Here is a 20,852-nt window from a genome sequence, read left to right as displayed (position 1 = left end):
AAAAAGTTTAAAATGTTGGTTATATAAGAGTTATATAGCTATTATAGTTACCTAGCTTATCCTTTTCATAAGCGAAGCAATCACAGCCAGATAAGTTAATAATTAAGGGTGACAAAAATATACCATTGTTCCAATAATAAGGAACTGTATTAGTCTTACTGAAGATAAATGGAGGCTTATTTAATACGGTTCAGCGCTATGCTGATAGATCACAAATGCTCCTTTTTCACTAGAAAGCTCAGTACAAAATCAGGTCAAAAGCTGATTGCTGGTATCTGTTAAGCCATTTTACTTGCCTCCGAGTCACTTGCCTCCTTTCGATGGCAGATGTGCCTTGGTGGCAATCCACGTTGGGAAGCGACTCCCGCGTGTATGGAGCTGAGCAGAAGGAAGCTGGAAGCTTTGAGAAGAGGTTCCTGCCCCTTTCTGTCGAGAGCGACAAGATGTGCTCCCGCGTGTGGATCATCTCATGGAGATACAGGACAATTTCAGACTGAGGACTGAATAAATAGACTGGTCCTCACCCCTGAAAATATGTGATTGGCAAAGGTGTCTGCACGGAAGGGTGACGAGGGTGTGATTGCTCATTCCCCTTTAATACAAGAGATTCCTGTAAAATTCAGTTGGGCAGACTTGATTATAGCAATACCTAGTAAAACAAGACAGCAATTCCAGTACCTCCTGACAAAATCAAAACCCAATTTTTTCATATCCCTAGCAAGTGCAGAAATGTGATGGCTGCAAAACGGTGCCGATGGGAAGCAGTGGCCTTTCTATACCCACACACAGAAATCCTGTGACTCCCAAAATAGATCTGAGAATGGGTAAACGCACAGATCCTGTCCCCAGCTCACGTTAAAACCTAGGCGCGCTTCTCAAGCCTCGCGTGCTGAGCTGGAGACTCACACAACTGCTTTCTGTCTCCTCCTCCTCTCTCCATCCTTGGTGAGGCCCGTTTTTTTACAAAATGCTTAAGAAAAGCATCGGGAGATCAGCCAGCAATAAACCATTGTCATCCCAGAGAGGTTAATTACCATTCTCTTTAGTATCAGCCAAGAGCCCGTAATAAGCTCTGAACTTTTATTGCACTGAGGTGTCCGTTCACATCCAGACTAATGCAGATTATAGGGCTGGGATGAGCTCTCCCTCATGCTGGAAGTGGCACAGTGAATCACTGAGGGAGGAGAGTTTCATCTCGCTGCAAGGCAAGGAGTCACCCACCAACGAGAGCTGACAGTTTTCTGGCACAGGAGTATTTACACCTCCAGGGAAGTGAAACTACACTCTTTCAAATAAGATGAGTAGCCAGACTAGCTCCTAGCTAAGGAAAGGACAGGATACATTTTGGGGAGAAAGATTAACTCTCTGGGTCCTGGATGACTTCACAGGGAGATCGAGCAGGGAAGCCTCCGTTCTCCACCCGGATGGCAGGTGCCTATCTCAGGGATGCTACTTACAGGTGCTTTCTCTGAGGTCCTGCCCCAGTCTGAGGTGCTGGTGGCAAGTCATCTGGATATGGGAGATAGAGACCTTTTTTTCAGTCTGAAGGTAAGTAATTTAGGCAATGTCTGCCACCTATTTGTTCTCATGCATCTTTATAAACATCTGTTACTCCTGTTCACACCCTTCTCTTTCTCCCAGGCCGGTATAGGGTCTGTTTTTCTCTGACACACTGAGGGAAGAGATAGGAGCAACCTGCTTCTACACCTCCATGGGAGAAATCTTCTGCTACTGCTGTTTCTTTCAGGAGTAAATCAGGAGAACATGTTGGGAGTGGGTTCTCCACAGAGCCTCAAACTACGGTGCTAACCGGAGTGCGAGCCAAATTCACTGTTGAGGGAGCCACGGCACTGCCCCTGGCTTCACCGGAGATGAGTGTTGATATCCTCAGCCAACCTGGCTCTGACACTTAATGCCATTATGGAAAAGTTGCAGCCCTTTATTTCCCAAAACCACCTCCTGTCATTTTTTTGCGGAATTTCAAAATTGTCTCCAGTTTCCTAGAAACTCGGGTAAGAAGATGTAAATGTTCCAGGTTAAAAGTGAGGCAAGGTGTGCAGGCAGAAAAAACAGCTTTTACTAGGCCAACAGATGACTGCAGACAGGCTTTGAAGAAAGCAGACAACCTTTGGGGCACAGCAGTACAGCCAGAGCAACATCACTGCTGCTGGAAGGAAGACAGTGACATTTGCTGTTTGAAACGGGGACCACGCGGTGTGAAGAAAAGAGAACCAAACTAAACAACATCTACCTCTGAAGCTGGTGTAGGTAGCAACGCACCTTTCCCACCACCTATAGCCCTCAGACACCAGATGCCGCCCCAAATACTCTGACCCGCGGATGGGCTTTTGTGCCTGCAAGTGTGTTTGTTTTTTCCCCAGCTATATATCCCTCCGACTAATAAAAGGTGCTCCCTCTCCTTTCAGCCATACCTCACGTATCTCCTCAGACTGTCACGCTTCCAACAACAGTTTTGCAAGGTTTGCTGGCAGCATAATATCCCTCAGCAACCTCCCAGCACAGCGCACCGATGTAAGCCAGCGCTTGTGGGCAGCCTGATGCCAAGCCAGGCAGTGAGATAATGCAGCGGGCACTGGGAAAGGAAACCAGCTGTGGAGCATCTGGGACGGGTGCGCGTTGGACACCAAGGGCTTCCTTGTGGCTCCACACACGGTGGCAACTGGAACAGCTAGATGGCTGCTCCGTCCTTTTTCTAAAAATCATAATTAATGCTGCTTTTAAACTTCTTTTTTGCATTTCTGTTCTGGGGGAAAAAAAAAAAAAAAAAGCCCATTACCTACTCCTTGGAGACCACTGTAATAGCTGAGTGCAGCGGAGACACAAAGACTGCACAGGGTCTTGGGAACGTCAGGGTAGCCTGTAGTTCATCCTGCGTGTAACGCTGAGTTTGCTGGAAAGCAAATGTAGCCAGTTTTGTCTTTGATTCTAAGTGCCTGCTGCTTTTTTGAGCATCAGCATTTGGCATCAAGGGTACACAGGAGCTTCAGCCTCGGATATTCAACATGTGGAGTAAAGCTAACTGCTGCCGTGTTTCAGCAGCCAGTGCAGCTCTTCGATAGCTCTCTCTGCTCAGGTGTGATAGATGCACTCACAACCGGCATCGAGCTTGACTGAGGAGCCTACAGGGCTGAAAATCAATGTTTCTTCACCGCGAGCCAAATGGCAGCTCATGCTCTAGCAGAGCCACAACATCTGCAGCGTGTAAAACGCGCTGGGTGGTGGGTTACGCACGTGTTAGCACAACAGTTGTGCCTCTTCCCAGAGAAAGAAGCTCAGATCTGAAACGGGCAGAGAGCGCATGGGGCCTCCCTAAGGCAAAAATCTCCAGGAGCTGAAGAAGAGTTTTGCCTGACTAAAGACTGAGCAGAGGCATCAGGATTTAACCCTTTCCTTCCCCCACCCCTTTTTAGGGGAATTTCAAATCCTTTGCAGATTTTGGTGGGAAGCTTTTACTGTCCCCATTTGCAGCGCAGGAATTTCCCTTGCAGGAAACCCACAGCTTTATCATGCCCATTTATCTACACAACAGCCTCAGTGCGAGGTGGCACATCAGCCTGGTGCTCCTGTACTAACACAAGTCCCAAATGAAGAGCAGAAGGAATTTGAGATCATTGCTCATCCATAAAGCTCTCCGTGGATGAGGGTATCAGTACTTCTCCCATTCCAGGACTTCCCACCACAGCCACGTTCCTCAGCGTGGTGCAGCTTTAGAAACTGCTGGTTAGGACACGGTTACGCTCAGGTTAGCACACACTTAAGCTTTAAAACACTCAGACGTTTTGGGTCCAGAGGCTTGCTAGATGATAGACATAGTACAGAAACCACTTCAGAAACTGATATTAAACAAGTGATCGAGCTGAATGTAGTTTATACACCTCTTGCTCTTCTGTTATAATTCCAATCCAGTAGAAGCCATTGGAACTAAATAGTAAGATATGTTATGTACAAAATGGGCTTCTGGAGTCAATAAAGTCTCAGGGCAAAAACATAGCTGTCCACAGAAAGAGAACTTCTTGGTGAACCCGGCCAAAACAAACAAGCACCGCTTTGTGGTCATAAGGGCGATCACCTTTCGCATCCAAATGCTAGGCTTTTCCTGCTGGAGAGCTGGAGAGCAAACCCTCTGGCTGCCTGTATAGCAGAACCACCAAAGAGACATCTATGGCCAGCTGCAGGTTCAACGCCGAGTAAGTCTAAGGACACTGGTGAACATTGCATCATTTGAAGACGTAGGACAAATTTTCAATGCCTCGATTTACTGACTAGATTAGGTAGGAGTGCCTGCGCCAGTATGTCAACTAAAGCAACTAATTAGGCATTTGGAGAAGATGATAATTAAGGCAAAGATAAACAGCAGGAGGTTTCTCCCTTGCTTTACCTGTGCCGGGTGCAGGAACTCCTTCCCATCTGCACATCCTCATGGCTGCCTGCTGCAGCCCCTTCTCAGCTCGGCAGGCTGCGCCCACCTCCGCCGTGCCCAATGGCCCGTGCTAAGGGGAAACAGGGGGTGTGCCAGCCCCTCGGGAATGGCTTCTCTATGGATGTAGGCAATGTGGGCACATTCGGCTTGCAGAGGTGTGTGCCCTAAAGCCTCATCAGTGGCTCTTTAGTGGCTCCATCACGGGTGGCAGCATCCTGCCGAGCGGTGCTTGCCGGGGACAGCTGGGCACGGGGAGGGTGGCCCGGGTGCCAAATCACCGATGGAGACCTGCGACCCAGCCCAGGGTGTCGACACTCCCGTCCCAGGTATGAGCAGGGAGCTTGGGCTCCTCTTCGCTGGACTTGGTGCCCTGGTACAGCCAAATTCACTCTTGCCTTGGTGCTCTGGTATCAACCACCTTGTCGGGATGGGGCAGAAAGCGCATGCATGTGCGCACGCGCACACACACACACGTGCAGAGGTATTGAAAAAGCTAACTTATTTAGCCTGATCATACAGTGAAATACACTATTTTACAGGTGATTTGCTGCAGCAGCAAAATGCGGTGAACAGGGAATCAAAAAGCAGCACTTTTCCATGCCAGCAGCGTTGATCAGGCACAGCATCCTTACCTGGGGGAGGCAATTACTGGAACAATCTCTCTTTCTCCGTTCCTCCTTTGTTCCTGTTCTTGCAGGGGCTGTAACTGTCTTTTATATCTTCTTGTTTTCTCCACTGCTGTTTCACCGTGCATGGGATGTTTTACCTATTTTGTGCAGATATTCTGTCTTTATTCTGGAGAAGCCCTTTGCCCGTGCCCCGTGATGTGTTGCAGCACCTTGTCCACCAGCAGGAAAGTTCTCAGAGAGGGAAAAGCCAAGGTGCTGCTAAGCAGACAGAGGTGCTGGCACTCAGCACTTACCTTGTTGTGAAATATTTGTCGTGGATTTGTGGCTGCCGGTAGGCCAGCTCTCAGGGGAAGACAGAAGATCCCAGCTGGTTTTGGGGCTGGAGCAGCAAAGGGCAATGCGTTGGCACAGAGCCACCTCACTCTCTGCAGCCCTGTGCTAGGAAGAGCACCCAGGCCTGCATGCAAATGCTGCCTCGAAGTGCTTCAGAAGCCATTTGACAATCAAATTCCCCTAAAATATAACATCCGAGCAGGTAATGAGCAGCAGAAGATGTCTCATTGTCCTCTAATAGGGGAACCGGTGATTCACAGTGCCTGTGTCGCTTACGGATGGCGATGTGAGCTCTCAGCACCGGTGTATCTGTGGCAGAGGAATCCAGATGTTCATTCCTGGCATCCCCAACCTCCATCCTGCCAAGGAATGAGGACCACAGTGTTTGGAGGAGGTGTGGGATTTGTTGTTGGGGATTTGCACCCTGGGGTTCAAGGCCCTTGCTGCATCCCAGCCCGGGGGGGGGGGGGGGTGAGGCCATGCTGGAGTGCTGGCTTTGGGGACCCCTGCCCCATTCTCCTCTGCGGTGGAGACCCAACCTGCTAGAGGCCCAGCCCCGTGCCAATCAGCCCTCCTCGTGCCTTAGTTTACCATTTGTAAAACTCCGCAGCGTCTGCAGGTAAAAGGGGCTACACAGCCACACGTTTTCAGCTAGGCGGAGTGGCTACTAAGCATATATGAAACAGATGTGAATTCCACGACGGGGCTTTGCATCCGTCGCTGCAGCCCGTGTAGATAAACCCTGAGCTGGTTTTGAGCCAGCAAGGTGAGGAGCTGCGAGCGGCGTGGGAACAGCAGCCCAGGGTTCAGCAACAGCGCAGATGTATCCATAGAAATGGCTTTGTCTGTCAGCGATGCTCAGCTGTAACTCAGGAGCAACGCAACGGATCTGTGAGGGCGCACAGCGATAGCGCAGCACGGCACCACAGCTGTTGAGGAAAATTACCTCCGCTTCTGCGATGAGGAATTGTGCGTGAATCCAGGTGCCGGTCATACGGGGTACCCCGAAGCTCAGGTCAGAGCACCTTCAGCTCGCTTAGCATCCAGGTATCCTCGTGAGTGCTGCAGGGTGACAAGATCCCGCTGGAAGAAGGGGGGAAAGGGGCAATACTGGCGTTCGACAGAGAGGCGAGGAGAACCGAAGCGGTGGCTCCCGGCAGACGTCGCCCGTCTGTGCCGCAGCGTGGGCGTCCCACCCATAGGACAGCGGCGTCCCACCCGTGGGGTAACGGTGCCCACCGGGTGGACGTGTCCCGGCCACAGCGTACCTCCCGTGGGCTCTGCAGCCCGAAGCTCTCGCCGGGTCCCCGGTACGTCTGTTCCCTGCCTCCCGCACCCCGGGGACGGGGGAACCGGGCTCAGTGCTACCCATCCTTCATCCACCACCGCCGCACCGGGGACTCTCCCAGCCTTACCGCCCCCCCCCAGCAAACCGCCTCCTTCGCGAGCATCACCCACTGCGTGCATGTGTGTGTTCCCTTCGCCTTTTTCTTTCTTTTCACCCCTTTTTTGGCTGGTTTGGGTTTGGTTTTTTTTTTGTTTTTTTTTTTTTCCCCCCCCTCCCCTAACACCGAGGCGCACGGAACCGCCGCTCCCCGACGGGACGGGAGTCCCGTTCCGAGAAGTCACCCGAAACACCCCCCGCCCCGACGAGGCGGCAGAGAACCGATGGGCGTCCGCTCCCTCCCCGCCCGCCCCCGGCCCCGCCCGCCCCGCGGGCCGGGCTCCACCGGAGCCGCCGCTCGGCCGGAGCGGGGCTGGCGGCGGCGGCGGCGGGTGAGTACGGCGGAGGGGCCGTGGCCGTGACGGGGTGGTGGGGGGGGGGGGGGTTGGGAAAGGGGACGTGGATATCCCTGGCTTCGTCGCTTTGCCGGAGGGGAGAGAGGCGGCGGGGGGAACCGGCCACGGCGGGGAGAGGGTCCCCCGGGGGTGGCAGGCACTTCTTTAGGGGGGGACGTCGGGTTTAGGCATCGCCGTCGGGGCTGGAGTTGCTGGGGGCACGGGGGAGGCTGGGGGGGGGGGGGGTGTATATGCGCTTCGCTCTCCGCGGGCTCCCCGCCATCTGAACCTGCGTTTGGGAGGCCGGTGACACCAGGGCTTCTGGGGCGCGCTGTCGAAAGCATCCCTATTACTAGGGGTCGGACGGGTACCGAAGCCCTCACTGCTCCTACTACTACTACTACTACGAAGAGCAAATTCAGTTCAAGGCAGGAAGGAATCTCCCGGATGACACGCTCGCGCTTCGGCGCCTCTCTCCCCGGCGTTCCTCTTGGCACGGCTGCGCGTGGTTAAAGGTCTCCGGCCCGCGCGGTGGACGGACAGGCTGCGAGCGCCGTGGAGGGACGCGGGGTGCGGAGGTGGATTTCTGCTTGATGGCGGTGGGAGAGATTCAAAACTCTTTTGGCTTCTTGTGTCGCTGGAAAAGAGTGTTTTTCTGAGTAATGCTTAGTAGACCCTATGAATCACCATCTGCATAACTTTATATGGGGGATGCTATTCTCAGCATCTTAATGGAACTATGTAAACTATTAACGTTCGTATCTGCTTGTACATGCAACGTGCAAATCTGTTCCCCCGGAAAGGCTATTTCGGAGCAGGTCAAAGGAGGAGACGGGGCAGAACAAGATGTCAGGGTGGCTCGGCGGGTGGAGGCGGGCGTTTGGGAGCCGGCAATTGCCATCTCCGGAGGGGCAGCCCCTCCGAGGAAACCCGTGCTGGCAATGCTCACCGGGAGACCTGACGGGCAGGATTGCTGAGTGCTCCGGGAGCGGAGCCACGGGCAGGCTTGGGGAGCAGGGATTCAGGTCCTGGCCCCCCGCCTCACACCTCTCTTCCTGCCCCTGCTCCTTCAGCCTCTTCTTCCAGTGGTTGGTGCGCTGAGAAAAACATCACGGGTCTTTTAAAGAGGCTCAAGAGAGCTTGTGCCAGCCCGAGAGGGGTTTTGGCAAGGGGACGGTGTGATGGCAATGGCACCCAGCGCGGAGGAGCTGCCCCCGCACACGCGCTGCAGGAGCACGTGCCGGGTAGGCTGGAGGAGCTTTTAGCGTTTCAGCGCTGCGCTGGTTTTGTTAAGAGAGAAGAGTTTATTCTCTCGAGCTGTCAATCCGTCACCTCCCGGAGGCTCTCCGCCTTCCTTCCCTCCACGTCCGCCCCCACCTCGCTGCCACTGCTCCCAGATGTGCGCAGTGCCGGGGGCTGCAAAAGTCCCTGTGCCCAGGCAGGGGAATCGCAGCATCTTCCAAACCTCACCAGGGGAATCAGAGCATCTCCCAAACCTCACCAGGCTGACCCCAAAATGAGGATAGTGTTGAGTGCAGGAGCTGAGCATTTCAACTTTTGGTGCTGTTTCAATCCAGGCTTTCAGTTTGGAGCGATCTGTCATTTCCACGCAGTTGGATTGAGAGCTTTGCTGTAGGGGCTTTTGGGTTGTGGGGTTTTTGGATTGTAGGTTTTTTCCCAAATGATATTGGCTGAAAATTTTCCAGGAAAATGCGATGCTCTCAAAAGGAGCTGGATTCACGGGTCAGTAGCGTTCTCCTGAGCATCTACTGCTGCAAGGCAGCATGAGCCCAGCTCGTTGGCTGCGTCCTGCTCACGTTCGGTGGCGAGTTGGAGTTCGCCGATCCCTAATATCGTCTCTTAGCATCTCTAACCAGTCTCTAACAGTCCTTTCTCCCTCTCAGCTCAGCCAAGCCCCTGCCATTCGGGAGGGAACATCTAAACGCGTCCCCTCGTTATGGGGGGAAGTTCTGCCTCCTCTCAGCCCAGAAACACCAACTCCTTCCCGGTGGGTGACTGCAGCTGCTGGTGGGGACCAGCACCGGCCACCGTCAGCCTGGGTGGCAGCTCGGGCTGGTGACTGTGGGATGAGAGCTGGAGCGTGTTGTCAGGGCTCCCAGTCCTGCAGCCTTCCTGCAGATTCCCTAAACCCCACTTCTCGTCGGATTTCTTCATTAAATGTAGATTAGATCAGATGGCGTTTCTTTCGCTACAAAGTAATTTAGCTTTCCATGTAGTGGGCCCATCTGATAAATAATGGCTCGAAATAACGTAATTCCACCTGCCCTTGATCACATCGAGTCCGTGCTGGACTTCTGCTCCCTCCTTAGCTCTGGCTTGGCACTTCCAGATCTCAGGGTACAATTTAAATCCCCACTGTAGGAGGAGAGCCCTGCCTGGAGGAATGGAGACCAAAGCCACCAGATTATCTTCATTTTACTGACATACAGGCAAAGTGATGAAGGCAGAGGAGGGGGCTGAGCGCGGGTCGCCCAGCTCTCCATCCACCTCTGTGGTTGAGCCCCATCTCCGTCCTGGCAGTCCCTCGACGTGCAGGCTCTCCACCGGCACTGCCACCACGGGAAGCCCTCGCAGAGGGGTCACCCAATTCTGAACATGTAAAGGGGCGCTGGTCCTTAATTCCCACGCGGTCCAAAGCTTTTTGTCCATCGAGAAGTGGGAGTTAAGCCTGCATCTTCTTGCTGGGCAGCGAGCGAGGCCAGAGGGGACGTGGTGGGACCTCTCTGCCTCCCCGTTTGCTGGTGCTTTTTGGTTAGCTGGGGGCTGGGGATCCCCAAGCCCAGAGAGCAGATGCTTGTTGTTTGCTGGAGAAAGCAAGGGGGGAGCGAGAGCCTTAGAGATCAGAAACCAGCTCCCCCTCCCCAAATTTTCCTGCGCTGGGGAAGGACGGTTGCTCTCAGTGTGTGACGTTTAGCTGAGAAGTGCCGCCCAGCAGGAACATGTGGCACTGCCTCACCTCTTCGGTGGTCAAACCAACCCCAAAACCACCCTGACAGGGATGGTGAAGGTGGTGGTAACACCTGTAGGATTGATCTTGCTGGGGAGCTGAGAAGGTGTGCGCCGGAGCTGACCCAGGGGAGCAAGATTTTGTGTACCGGGGCTCATCTGGATAAAGATTGAGCAGACCCTTCCAGCGTCAGGGTATTTATCCCACTTCCAACATAAACTGAAGCCCCTCTCCACTTCTGGAACATCTCAAAATGGGACATTGTGGCTGGGTCAGTAAAAGCCTCACAGATCTCAGTGGTCAGTTGCCTCAGCCCCCCCTGACCAGCACAGCAGAAACACCTGCTTCAGCCTTCTCCGAGGGTTTAGCTTGCACCCGGCACATTCCTGACTTTTAACGGAGATACGGATGGCTTCCTGCTCCCATCCCTGCCCCGAGCTTGGTCGTGGCAGGGAGTGCAGCCATTGTGGGCTCCAGCAGTGACGGGAGAGCTCACTGGGGTCCCCGCTCACTCGGTGTCTCAGGAGCCATCCCTAGGTGATGTCCCCTGGGCTGCCAGCATCTGAGGTTTTTTATTCTCCCCTGAAACAGCAGCTCTGTGACTTTCAGAGATGGTAGTTGGCTCTTTTCCCTGAGAAAGCGAGAGGCAGCGTGGCCCTGAATCTCCTGGGCTGCAGGCTTTCGAGCAGCGATGCCAGGCAGCTACCGTCACCGCAGGACTGATTTACCTCCAGTTTCAGAGGACAAAATATGTGCATTGATAATTCGGAAGTGATAACATCTTAAATTCATGTTCCTCTCCCTAACCTCTTCCATAAGCCTTGCTTTGATCAGAAACCCAGCTGGCGTTCCTCCGAGCTTGGGAGGAAGTCTGGAATAAAATCCAAAGAGAAGAGCTATGCGAGTCCCCGGAGCCGCCTCCGTGGCTCCCCTGGCTGGGCTTTCCATCCTGCCTCCATGGGAGCCCTGCATTGTTTCTTGAAAATGAGGATCTTTTTACGAGGCAGTTGGGAAGTTTGTGGGTCCAAACTGGCGGCTGACTTTGCTCTGCCCAAGGGCTTCCCATCTGGGATGGTGGAAATGCCCTTTCTGACGGTCAATAATAAGTGGCTGAAGAGCGTGCAACCCCCAGAGAGGTCCTAGCTCGGTCATTTTCTCCTCTGGCACGTCTTCTTCCGTGACCTTGTCCCTCTCGAACCCCGTCCCTTTCTTGTCTTGCAGGACGGGGGCTCTCTCATGCCTTGTCTCGCTCTTCTCCCCTCATAAACCCTCCTTCCGAAGGATGGCAGCTGCCTCTTTCCGCTACGGCGTGACCATCACCGGGGCCGTGCTGCTGGTGACGGGGACGCTGTGCTTTGCCTGGTGGAGCGACGGGGAGGTGGGCTCCCCGGCTGGCAGCGGGGCTCGCCTCCTGCCTCCCCGGGAAGCCGAGGCGGTTCCCAGCTCCTCCTCTTCCAGCGCCCTGCTCCGCTCCGTCAGCTTCTTCTGCTGCGGCATCGGCGGCATCCTCCTCCTCTTCGGCCTCCTCTGGTCCGTGAAAGCCAACGCCAGGGTGGTGTCCCGCCGCTACCAGTACCATTTCCCCAGGGACCTGCAGTACTTCACCGCGGAGCCTCCGGAGAAGTGGAACTGCAGGTGGGTGCCACGTCCCCGCGCGGTGCTTGGGTGGGAAGAAGTCGAGGGTGGGTTTGACTGTCCCGGCACGGCCGTCTACCTAAGCCTGCTCTCAGGCTTGCTCGCTGGCGAGCTCAGATGAGCGGTAACGCCGCCGGCCGCTGCTCAGACCCCGTTCTGTGCCCTCCTCCTGCTCCCTGAGCAGATGCTCTTGCTCATTAGTGTCAACCTTCACCCAAGCCCCCGCAATCTGCCCCCCCTGCAGGCACCCTCCGTGCCCACGCTGGCTGCTCCCGTGGCCGGCTCGGCCGCAGACGGCTCTCCTTGCCCTGCGGGGCCATCACCGGCCAAGGCAGTCATCTCCTTAGCAGAGCCACCGAGCAGAAGACCGCGTTGGTTTTCTGGCAGAGTGCCTGGATTTGGGGGTTGGGGGGGTCATCCAGACCTCCAGCTCTTGAGAACTTTCCCGGTGCCACGGGTCTGCAGTGCTCTGTGAGGACGAGGGGATTCATGCCATCCTGAATGGAAGCAAAATCTATGGTAAAAGGGAATTGGAAGGAAAAAAGAAGGAAAATAATCCTTGGATTGGCATTAAGACGGAAGTGTAGGCAGAGGGTCCTTCTACGAAGCCCATTTTGGGGTGTGGAAAGACCCCTCACCCTGCCCCAAACACCACTGCTGCTTGTCAGGTCCCCAGACTCTTCCTGCGAGAGCCTGAGATTCATTCCCACTTCTGGATTTAAAAGTTTTTTGATCAAAAGGGATTTTTTTTCCAGAGGCTGATGTAGAAGCTGAGCCAGCCCGCCCTTCCCACTGCTGTTTTATGGGGTCACAGCAAAGACCTTGGCTCCAGCATAAATCGGGCTCTGGGGAAAAGCAGCACTAAAAGAAACTCTGAAGAACATAAAACCATAAAAATTCAGTCAGAGGGGGAAGCACGTTCCTGGTTCTCTGGGGGTTTCAGTGCCCGTCTGAATATCTTGGGGGGAGATCATGAGCCGGTCTGGGTAGTCTGGGGGGAGTTTCCTTCTCCCGTGGAGGGTTTTGGTGTGCCCCCCACGGGGAACGTCCCCTTCCCCGAACTCCCAGCTCCCACGCCGGGTGGGAAGGCAGCGCCCTGGCACTGCTGGCAGTGCGGCAGCTCCTCCGGTCCCAGCTGTGCTGGCATTCGCTCAGCAAAGCATCCTGCGCTGGGAGAAATCCCTCTCTCCGCATTTCCAAGGCAGCATCCCTTTGCAAGCTGAGGCTGTTTGGCAAAAGCCGCGGTGCAGATGCCCGGGGCGGTAGGTCTGGGACAGGGCACTGCCAATTTTGGGATGGAGGCATCCCTGCGGAGCATCGCAGCTTTCCCTCTGGACCGGCTGCGCCCCTCCAATGCCCGCAGCCTCCCAAAACACACCGCGCTGGGTTTTCGTCTGCAAAAGCAAGGGGACGGCAGGTTGCTTTCAAAGCCTCCATATCTTTGGGGCTGCACCGTTTCATAGGGTGCCGAGCGGGGCCATGCACAGGGCAAAGGTTGGGTGGAGGTTTTCCCTGTACACAAGCCGTGTTTGCTCAGCGAAGCGCTGCTGGAAGTGGCACCAGGCTTGCCCGGTGCATGGAGGGCTCAAGGGTGGGGTGCGACCGCATTGAACCGGGATGCCTGCCTGAACTCTTGCCCGCCTGCTCGTGCCAAGCTGCTTACTCAGCTGCCGGCAGCCTCCGTGCTTCGGGGGATGACTTTGGGGTTAGGCAGATGATGAGGATGCTCTCCTGCCCGTGGGAAGCAGTGCGGGGCAGATGTCTCGAGAGCCAGCACCTCTGCTGCTTTGCGGTCATTCACACCTGCGGTTGTAGCCCTTAATGCCGGAGGCGGCAGTTCTTCGAGGCTGCCATGCCAGGCTGCCCTTCTTCTTCTTGGGTGAGGGATTCATAAACTCAGTGGGAACTGGGCGACGTTGCCTTGTCGCAAGGTCTGATGGACGGTGACCTCCCTCCTGGATGGCTCCCCGCTTTCCTGGTGCCGGGAAGCGGCTGACATGCTCTTCCCTTGACCCTGGGCGTGCAAAACCTGCCCACGTGCCATCCCCAGCACACATGTGTCCATCATGCTCAGGGATGCTCCAGTTGATGGGGTTGATGGGGTGTTGGGATGCTCCGGTTGATGGGTGCTGGGATGTTCCGGTTGATGGGGCACAGGGATGGCTCTGGTTGACGGGGCAGAGGGATGCTCCCGTTGACAAATGCTGGGGTGCTCCAGTTGTTGGGTGCTGGGATGCTCCGGTTGACGGGGTGCGCTGCTGGGTTTCTTCTTTTTCCCTCGCAGCTCTTGGGACGCCAGCGCCATCCCCACCTACGAAGAAGCCCTGACCTGCAGACCTGCCCATGGTGCCCCAGCCTACGTCCAGCCCCCGGGGAGGAAGGAGGAGCTCACGCCGCCCCTGTACCGCTACCTGGAGGAGGACGAGAGCTGGCAGGGCGGCCGCCGGCGCAGCTCCTCCGACAGCGCCTTGTTCCGTCCCAGCCCGTCCTGGCTGGAGACCCAGCACCCTGGGGAGCCGCAGGCAACGCCTCCTCCCAGCTACGAAAACATCAGCGTCCGGGGGGTCTGAGCTGGCGGCGGCACGGGGCTGGGACTCTGCGGGTGGCTGCCCAGTCCCTCAGCTTTAAACCGAGCCCCTTCCTTTGCTGGGGTGAGAGGAGGGTGGGCAAGGAGGGGAAAAGGTCCGACCGGCTTTCCGAGCGATCGGTCCGGGGCTGTCGGGGTTGCGGGTCCCGTGGGCGATGTGTTCGGAGCGTCGGGGCTAACTGGCATGTTTGAAAGCCTTCGTATTTTTAATAAAACCACTGCTGGTTGCAGATGCTTTGCATTCCCTGCTCTGACCCACCCTGGGGAGCTCATATCACGCCAGGGGCTGCCCACTGAAAGCAAGAGCTCTATAATAAAAACCGCAGCACAGAACGAGGGATCTGGCCAGAGGAAAACCAGCTCCGTGCCGTCCCATTCGCTCCTCTGCCTTTTCGATGCCCCTTCCAGCCGTATCTCCATCCCTTCCACCTTGCTTTCCCCGCGTACTGACTTCCCACGCCTCATTTCATTTGGTTGAGAGATGTTCGGTGGCTTGCGCGTGCGTTCAGGGCATCCAAGCGCACTTGGCATTTCAGGCAGCATCCTATAAAAAGACGCCCCGAGCGGCACAACCCCCCTCCCTGCCCGCCACGGACGGGGCTGCAGCCTCGTCCGGAGGAAAAGCCAACTGCATCAGGAGCTGCTGCCATTTGCTCCATCCCACCGAAATAACGGGCTGCCCTGGGCCCCCTGCGGACCTGCAGGGCTGCAGAGTGGCTGCAGAGCCACGGCCAAATATTACATGGTGTTGATAATATAGTAGGTTCTTTTTCATAAGCCAGATATGTGTGCTCCCACACGGACAGGCAAGCAAGGGACCAAAACGAAGGCTTACCAAAGGCACCGCTACTGTCTGGCTGTCGAACGCGTGGTGGGAAGAGGACACCTTTTAACTTTTTTAGCTCCATCTTACGCAAACACAGGGCACGCAGACGCTCTGTCCTCACTCCCCTGGGTGGACCAGCCCTGCTCCATCCTTCCCTGGCTTTGGCCCCCCAGTTCCTGCCCCACCGAGGTAGCCCCACCGGTGGTACCCTGGCACCCAGCCGGAGCGAAGTGGGGGCTATTCCCAACCCACTGGCCTCCAAAAAACCCCGGAGCGCTCCCTCCTTCCCTGCTGCAGCCCCGCAGCCCTTGAAAACACCCTGCGTCCTGGCGGCCCCCTTATTTGGGACTCTGCCAGCTCTCCGATTTATGGCCAAGTCCAGCTCCGGCCCCCAGGGCTGGGAAAGTCCCGTCGGAATAAGCCGCTCTCCGAGTCCCCGTCTCCGCTGACGTACCCCCCCCTTGTCCCTCCCCGTCCCTTCCCCAGGCGTGGGCTCCGGCCACGCGTGCCTGCAGGGAAGGTTACCCGGACACGTGCCGGGCGGCTTCACTGGAGTGTGAACGGCGGGGTTGGTGTTTGCATTCATTACAAACCCGTTAAAAAACTGGCTGGCTCAGCCCTGGGCAGGACCAGGCTCAACGTACAGCTGATCCTCAGCCCCTGGCAGCCTCCGGAGAAAGAAACCACTCCTTGCCTTACCCCGGAGGTGCGCTCAGTGGGCAGCAGCCGCAGGTTAAAAGGGCTTCCCGGCATCTCTCCTCCCCTGCCTCTCCCACCTGGTGCCCATGGCCGAGGAGAAGACCTTTCGTTACGGGTTCATCATGCTGGGTTTTTTCCTGGTGATGACGGGGATGTTCATCATGAGCGTGGAAAAGCCCCAGATCTACATCACCTTCTGCGCCCTGGGTGTCCTGCTCGTAGCCGTGGGCATCACCTGGAGCATGTGCCAGTGCTACCCGAAGGTAGGGTCCATCCTGCTGCTGTGCACCTCGGGGGGCTCCGCCGGGTTTGGGGGGCTGAGGCTGCTGTGGACGTGTAGCCTTGGGCTGTGCCTCGGTTTCCCCATCTGTGGAGTGGGGTAGTGGCAGATTGCGGGGCAAAGGCGGCTGGGGTGGTCCGGAGGGACAAGTACTGGTTTGGGAGGCTCGTGCCCTGCTGCACCTCCCCACTGATGCCTGCAGGATGCGGCCCCGTCCCCTCGTCCCCCTGCACCTCCCCGAGCCTGGGGCTTTGCTGTCAAGCAGGCAGCGGGGAATAAGCCCGAGGAATTAAGCTTGTGTTTGTCTCTCCCATGCAACCCCCTCCCCAAACCAGCCCCTTCCCTGCACCCACGGAGGCTGGGGGCTCGGTGGGCTCCCAGGACTTCAAAGAAAGGGCTGTCGTGGCCATGGAGGTGGGCAGGGGCCTGGCAGCCCCCCCCAAGCACAGCCCTCACCTCCCAGTCTCCTTGGCAGAGGGCACTGCTGGTGCGACAGGGCGGCCACGCGTCCCTGCCCCGGGAAACGGAGCTGGCAGAAAAGGCTTTTTTCCAAGGAGAGGGAGGCTGTGGTGTGGAGCTGGGCACTACAGGATGGCCGTCAACAGATTGGCTGCGCCCCAAAATGTGGGGTGGTGTGTGGGACCCCAGGACCCGGGAGCTGCTGGGACCCCCAGGACCAGCCGGGTCCCCTGGGACTGGGGTGAGGCTGACCCCAGCTCCCCCCAAAGCCGAGCTTAGCCCTGGTGAGGAGGGAGATGTGGCTTTGTCACCGTGTTGGGGGCTCGAGGACAGGGCACCCTCAATGTTGTCCCCGGCCACCGACCTCCCCCGTGCACCCTGGGACCCCCCCCCGGGCTCAGGGACACGCATGACCCCGCTGGGGACAAGGTGCTGAGACTGGGGTGTGCTGGGTTCATTCAATCCCTTACCGATTTCCCCCTAAAAACCCATTTCCAAGCAAGACATCCAACCATGCTGAGAAAAGACCAAAACCCCAGCTGAAGGAACACCCCAGCTATTTTACCACTAACAAGGGCTGAGGGTCCCCGCGATGCCCAGCGCAGCCCCCCCCCCCCCCCGCCCCTGAAGGCTCTGCGTTTCTTTTCTTCCCAGATAACGTTCATCCCTGTGGACCTCGAGGCCAAGCGGTTCCTGGACCACAAAACCATCGTGCTGCCGGAGAGCGACACCCGGTAGGTCCCAGCGGCCGTTTTTCCTTTTGGTGGGTGTTTTCATCTGTACACACGGTTATCTGTGTGCCCCCGGGGACAAGGGCAGCGTCTGAGCACACTGGCACCGGGGACAACTCCACTTATTGCAGCGAAAAATGACAAGCAGGGGCCGGGGTGGGGGAGGCAAAGGCTGGCTGAGCCCCCCCAGGGCCGGAGCCGGAGCGATGCTGGAGGGTGCAAAGCATCCAGCTGCGTTCCCGCAGGCATCCCCCCTGCAAGGACCCGCTGGCGTGGGCAGTGATGTGACCTCTAAAGCACCTGATGGAGTCCTGCGTGCGTGTCCCCGAGCATCTCCCGGCTCCAGGGGGGGTCCGGGTCCTGCTCAGCACCCCGTTCCTCCTTCACCCCCAGCTTGCAGGTACCCTGCCCCAACCAAGAGGCCACCAGCACCTACGAGAAAAGCCCGCTGTCCTACGAGCAGATCCAGAGGCAGGCGGTGGGCTCGGATCCGCTCCCATCCACGGCCCAGCCCAGATCCCGCAGCTGCTCCCAGTTGGCGGTGCAGGCGAAAGCAGAGGTCCACTGGGAGCTGGGGGGTGCTGGAGAACCCCCCCGAGAGCCAGCGCCTCGCCTGGAAACGGCGGCAGGCAGCCGGTACGTGATGCCCGTGAGGTCGGGTTGGTACCGGTGGGATGCGGGGTGAAACCGGGTGGGGGTCAGACCCCCGGTGTGGGGGGTGGTGGGAGAGGAGGGAGAGCACTGACCCCCCAGCCAGCCAGCCCTGGCGGAGCCCGGACAGCGTGTCATCCCACGGGGTCTCCCAGTACCAAATTATTTACCGGGGTGAAATGAGGAGGAAATCTGGATCGCCTTCGGTTGCAATTTACATTTTGCTTTTATTTCATTTTATAAATATAAACAATGTCCCTCACCAGAATAAATCCCAAGTTCCTGGTCAGACTTTGGTAGAAATGAGACGCTCCGTACGTGTCCCTCAAACCAGATGCCACGTATGATGCCCGTGCATTGGTTTGGGAGGTCCTAAAAGTGCTTTGCAGGTGACGGGGGGGAGGGGGGTCACCGTGCAGCCTCGAGGCGTAGGACTCGGGCACCCCCTCTGCCAAAACGCAGCTACAGCTGGGACGGGGCACCCCGCTTTCCCCTGGGACGCAGGCGCGGCCGCTGCTTCGTCCCACGGGCAAGAGAGGGAACCTGGGCAGGCAAGTTGTCCCCATAAATTCAGGCACCAGGGGCTGAGATAGGGCCCTCCCGGGGCTCCCCAACCACCCAGCAAGGGGAACTGGGGATGCTGGGACGCTGGCCGAGCAACGCCGAGCCCAGCAGCCACCAGGCACAGGGAAAATCCCAGCTCCAGCCCGGCCGTGTTTAGCGTAACCCCTGCGCTGCCCGTCGCCCCTCAGCCCCCTCCCTGTTCCCGCAGCCCCCCCCAGCCAGCCGCAGGGGACGCACCGCTGGCATCCCTCCTGGAGGACATGGACACGCCGTCGCTGGAAGGCTCTGTGCCCGGCAGCCCCGCGCCACGGGGCCGATCTCCTCCGCCGTCTGCCACCCGCTTTGGCTGTACCCCGACCAGCTCCCCGGCGGGGGGACGGCACCCCGGTTCCCCCCGCAAAGGCGCTGGGGAGGAGGGTGACCTTTATTATGGGCTCCAAGAGGGGCTGGATGTTCTGCTTGAGGATAGCGACCGCCTTTTTGAGCCTGAAAACTGATTTCCCAGAGGGAATGGCCTCTTGGCATGGACTCGTCTCGCGGAGGGGACGCAGACGTCACAGACTGGGAGAAAGGGGCTGGGGCTGACCCCCAAAAGTGCAGCGCTGGCGGAACGGAGGAGCCCCCGGGCTCCTGCCCGTCCCCCCGTGCCACGCTGCGCCCCTCGCGCCCACCCAGCTGCACGGGAGGCTGCCACCCCGCAAAACCCAAGGGGGACCACCACCGCCTCCCCAATTTCTGCAGCAGAGGGGACGAGGTCCCCCTCGCTGGAGCCCTTTGGGTGGGCGCAGATAAGCACGAAAGCTGGGCTGGGCAGGATCCAGGCTAACTAATGTCTTTAGGAAGGGAAAAGATTAGCTTTGCTGCTTGAAACAGGATCAGCGTTTAGGAGGGTAAGGATGTATTCACGCCGGGTAGGCTTTACGAGGCGGGGATATCCGCAAAGCCTTTTTCCCCCTTATCGAAGCCCACCGCTGGAATTAAAATTAGATCCTGAGACTCCCGCAGCAGGCAGCCTTCACGTCTCCAGGTCGGGAGAGGGGTGACGGCGGGGGACAGACCGTGCTGTCCCCCCAATTCCTGCACGGGGACCAGCGTCCGGCGCCGGCGGGGGCAGAGGGAGGAGGACCCGGCTGAGCTGAAACCCCGTCGATGGCAGTGGCTTCCCCAGGGCCGCTCGAGGTGGTGGCTTTGGGCGACATTTTCTCTCTCCACCGGGTCGGCTTCGACAGCCGCAGCGCCGTGGGTGGCTTCGCGTGCGGGTGCCCGCCGTCCCCGAACTCCCTCTGAATAATAAGCGCTCGTTTCAAGTCACGTTGATGGAACTGAGCCTGGTTTGTCACCACGACAGGGGCGACGCGGCGGCTTTCCGCAGCCTGTTTGCAACACGCAGGGACGGCGGGATCTGCGACCTCCGCCTGCCCTTCAGCTGCTCGGGGCCGCGGGGATCCGCGTGGCTGAACCTCCCCCGGGCAGCAGCTGGGTTTGGATCAAAACATCAGCAGATCCAACCGTATGGGGATGCCGAGTCGCTCACCTCGTTTTGGGAAAGCTGGGCTGGATGCTGCGTGTGCCCGGCATGGCCCCAGGAGGCTGGGGAGCACGTATCGGCTGGCAAAACAGGTCTTCAGCAAATTTAGGGGGGTTGACAAGCCCAAAAGCGGGGGTAAAGCTGTCCTCCGGCACCCGAGTGGGATGGAGCATGGGAACCCTGGAAAAGACGCTCCCCACGCTCCCCCGCCGCCCGGGGAGCGCTTTGCTGGTGCAGTCCTGCGTGGTGCAAGAAATGGCTCTACCGGGGGGGGGGCTTCATGCCCCCGTGACACCCCTCCAGGCGTTACTGCGCCCTTTGCGTCACCGCGGCAGCGAGGGGAAAAGGGCAGGCAGCGCCCCGCGCTCTCGGGGTGTTTATGGGCGACGGTGCCGTTGGGAGGGTGGGGAACGAAGGTGTTTGCTAAATATTGCGAGCAGCCGGCCAAGAGGAAGCGTTACCCAACTGGTTACACTTGCTCGAGTCCTGCCCGTCGTCCTTCCCGGCGTGGGGGGAGCGTGGCGGTTGTGGGGACACCCTTCGGGCAGGATTCCGGAGGGTGCCCAGGGCAGGATGGAGCTTTACGTCGCCGGCTCGTATCGAGCGTAGGAGCCTTGTAGACACCCGAAAGCTTTTGCCCATCTCACGTCCTGGCGCTCGCTACCACTTTTGGCAAAAAAAGCTTAATTTTCAAAAGCATTTGCCTTGCGCAGGGATAGAGGAGAGGGCTGAGATGGGGCCT

At 57.6% G+C, this 20,852-nt stretch overlaps 2 protein-coding genes across 4 annotated transcripts; both read left to right on the top strand.

Annotated features, from left to right (window-relative positions):
* The first annotated feature begins 6,530 nt into the window (after positions 1 to 6,530).
* TMEM61 (transmembrane protein 61) lies at positions 6,531 to 14,602 on the top strand. 3 transcript variants are annotated; one of them, XM_049808866.1, is made up of 3 exons: positions 6,531 to 6,713; positions 11,372 to 11,785; positions 14,070 to 14,602. In XM_049808866.1, exons 2-3 carry the CDS (start codon positions 11,433 to 11,435, stop codon positions 14,353 to 14,355), a joined length of 639 nt encoding a protein of 212 aa, XP_049664823.1. In that variant the 5' UTR covers positions 6,531 to 6,713; positions 11,372 to 11,432; the 3' UTR covers positions 14,356 to 14,602. The 3 variants fall into 3 exon arrangements, with proteins under 3 accessions (XP_049664823.1, XP_049664821.1, XP_049664822.1); XM_049808864.1 differs by lacking the exon at positions 6,531 to 6,713 and adding an exon at positions 7,586 to 7,697; XM_049808865.1 differs by lacking the exon at positions 6,531 to 6,713 and adding an exon at positions 11,093 to 11,286.
* Positions 14,603 to 15,742: 1,140 nt separating this feature from the next.
* Positions 15,743 to 19,911, top strand: BSND (barttin CLCNK type accessory subunit beta). The gene is made up of 4 exons (XM_049808215.1): positions 15,743 to 16,160; positions 17,291 to 17,370; positions 17,761 to 18,003; positions 18,791 to 19,911. The coding sequence occupies exons 1-4, from the start codon at positions 15,984 to 15,986 to the stop codon at positions 19,077 to 19,079; spliced, it is 789 nt and encodes a 262-aa protein (XP_049664172.1). The 5' UTR covers positions 15,743 to 15,983; the 3' UTR covers positions 19,080 to 19,911.
* The last annotated feature ends 941 nt before the right edge of the window (positions 19,912 to 20,852 follow it).

Source organism: Accipiter gentilis, chromosome 8 (assembly GCF_929443795.1).
Source record: "Accipiter gentilis chromosome 8, bAccGen1.1, whole genome shotgun sequence".
In the NCBI taxonomy this organism is placed as follows: Eukaryota; Metazoa; Chordata; class Aves; order Accipitriformes; family Accipitridae; genus Astur; species Astur gentilis.
Note: the sequence above shows the minus strand (reverse complement) of the source record. Positions and strands in the feature narration are given on the sequence as shown.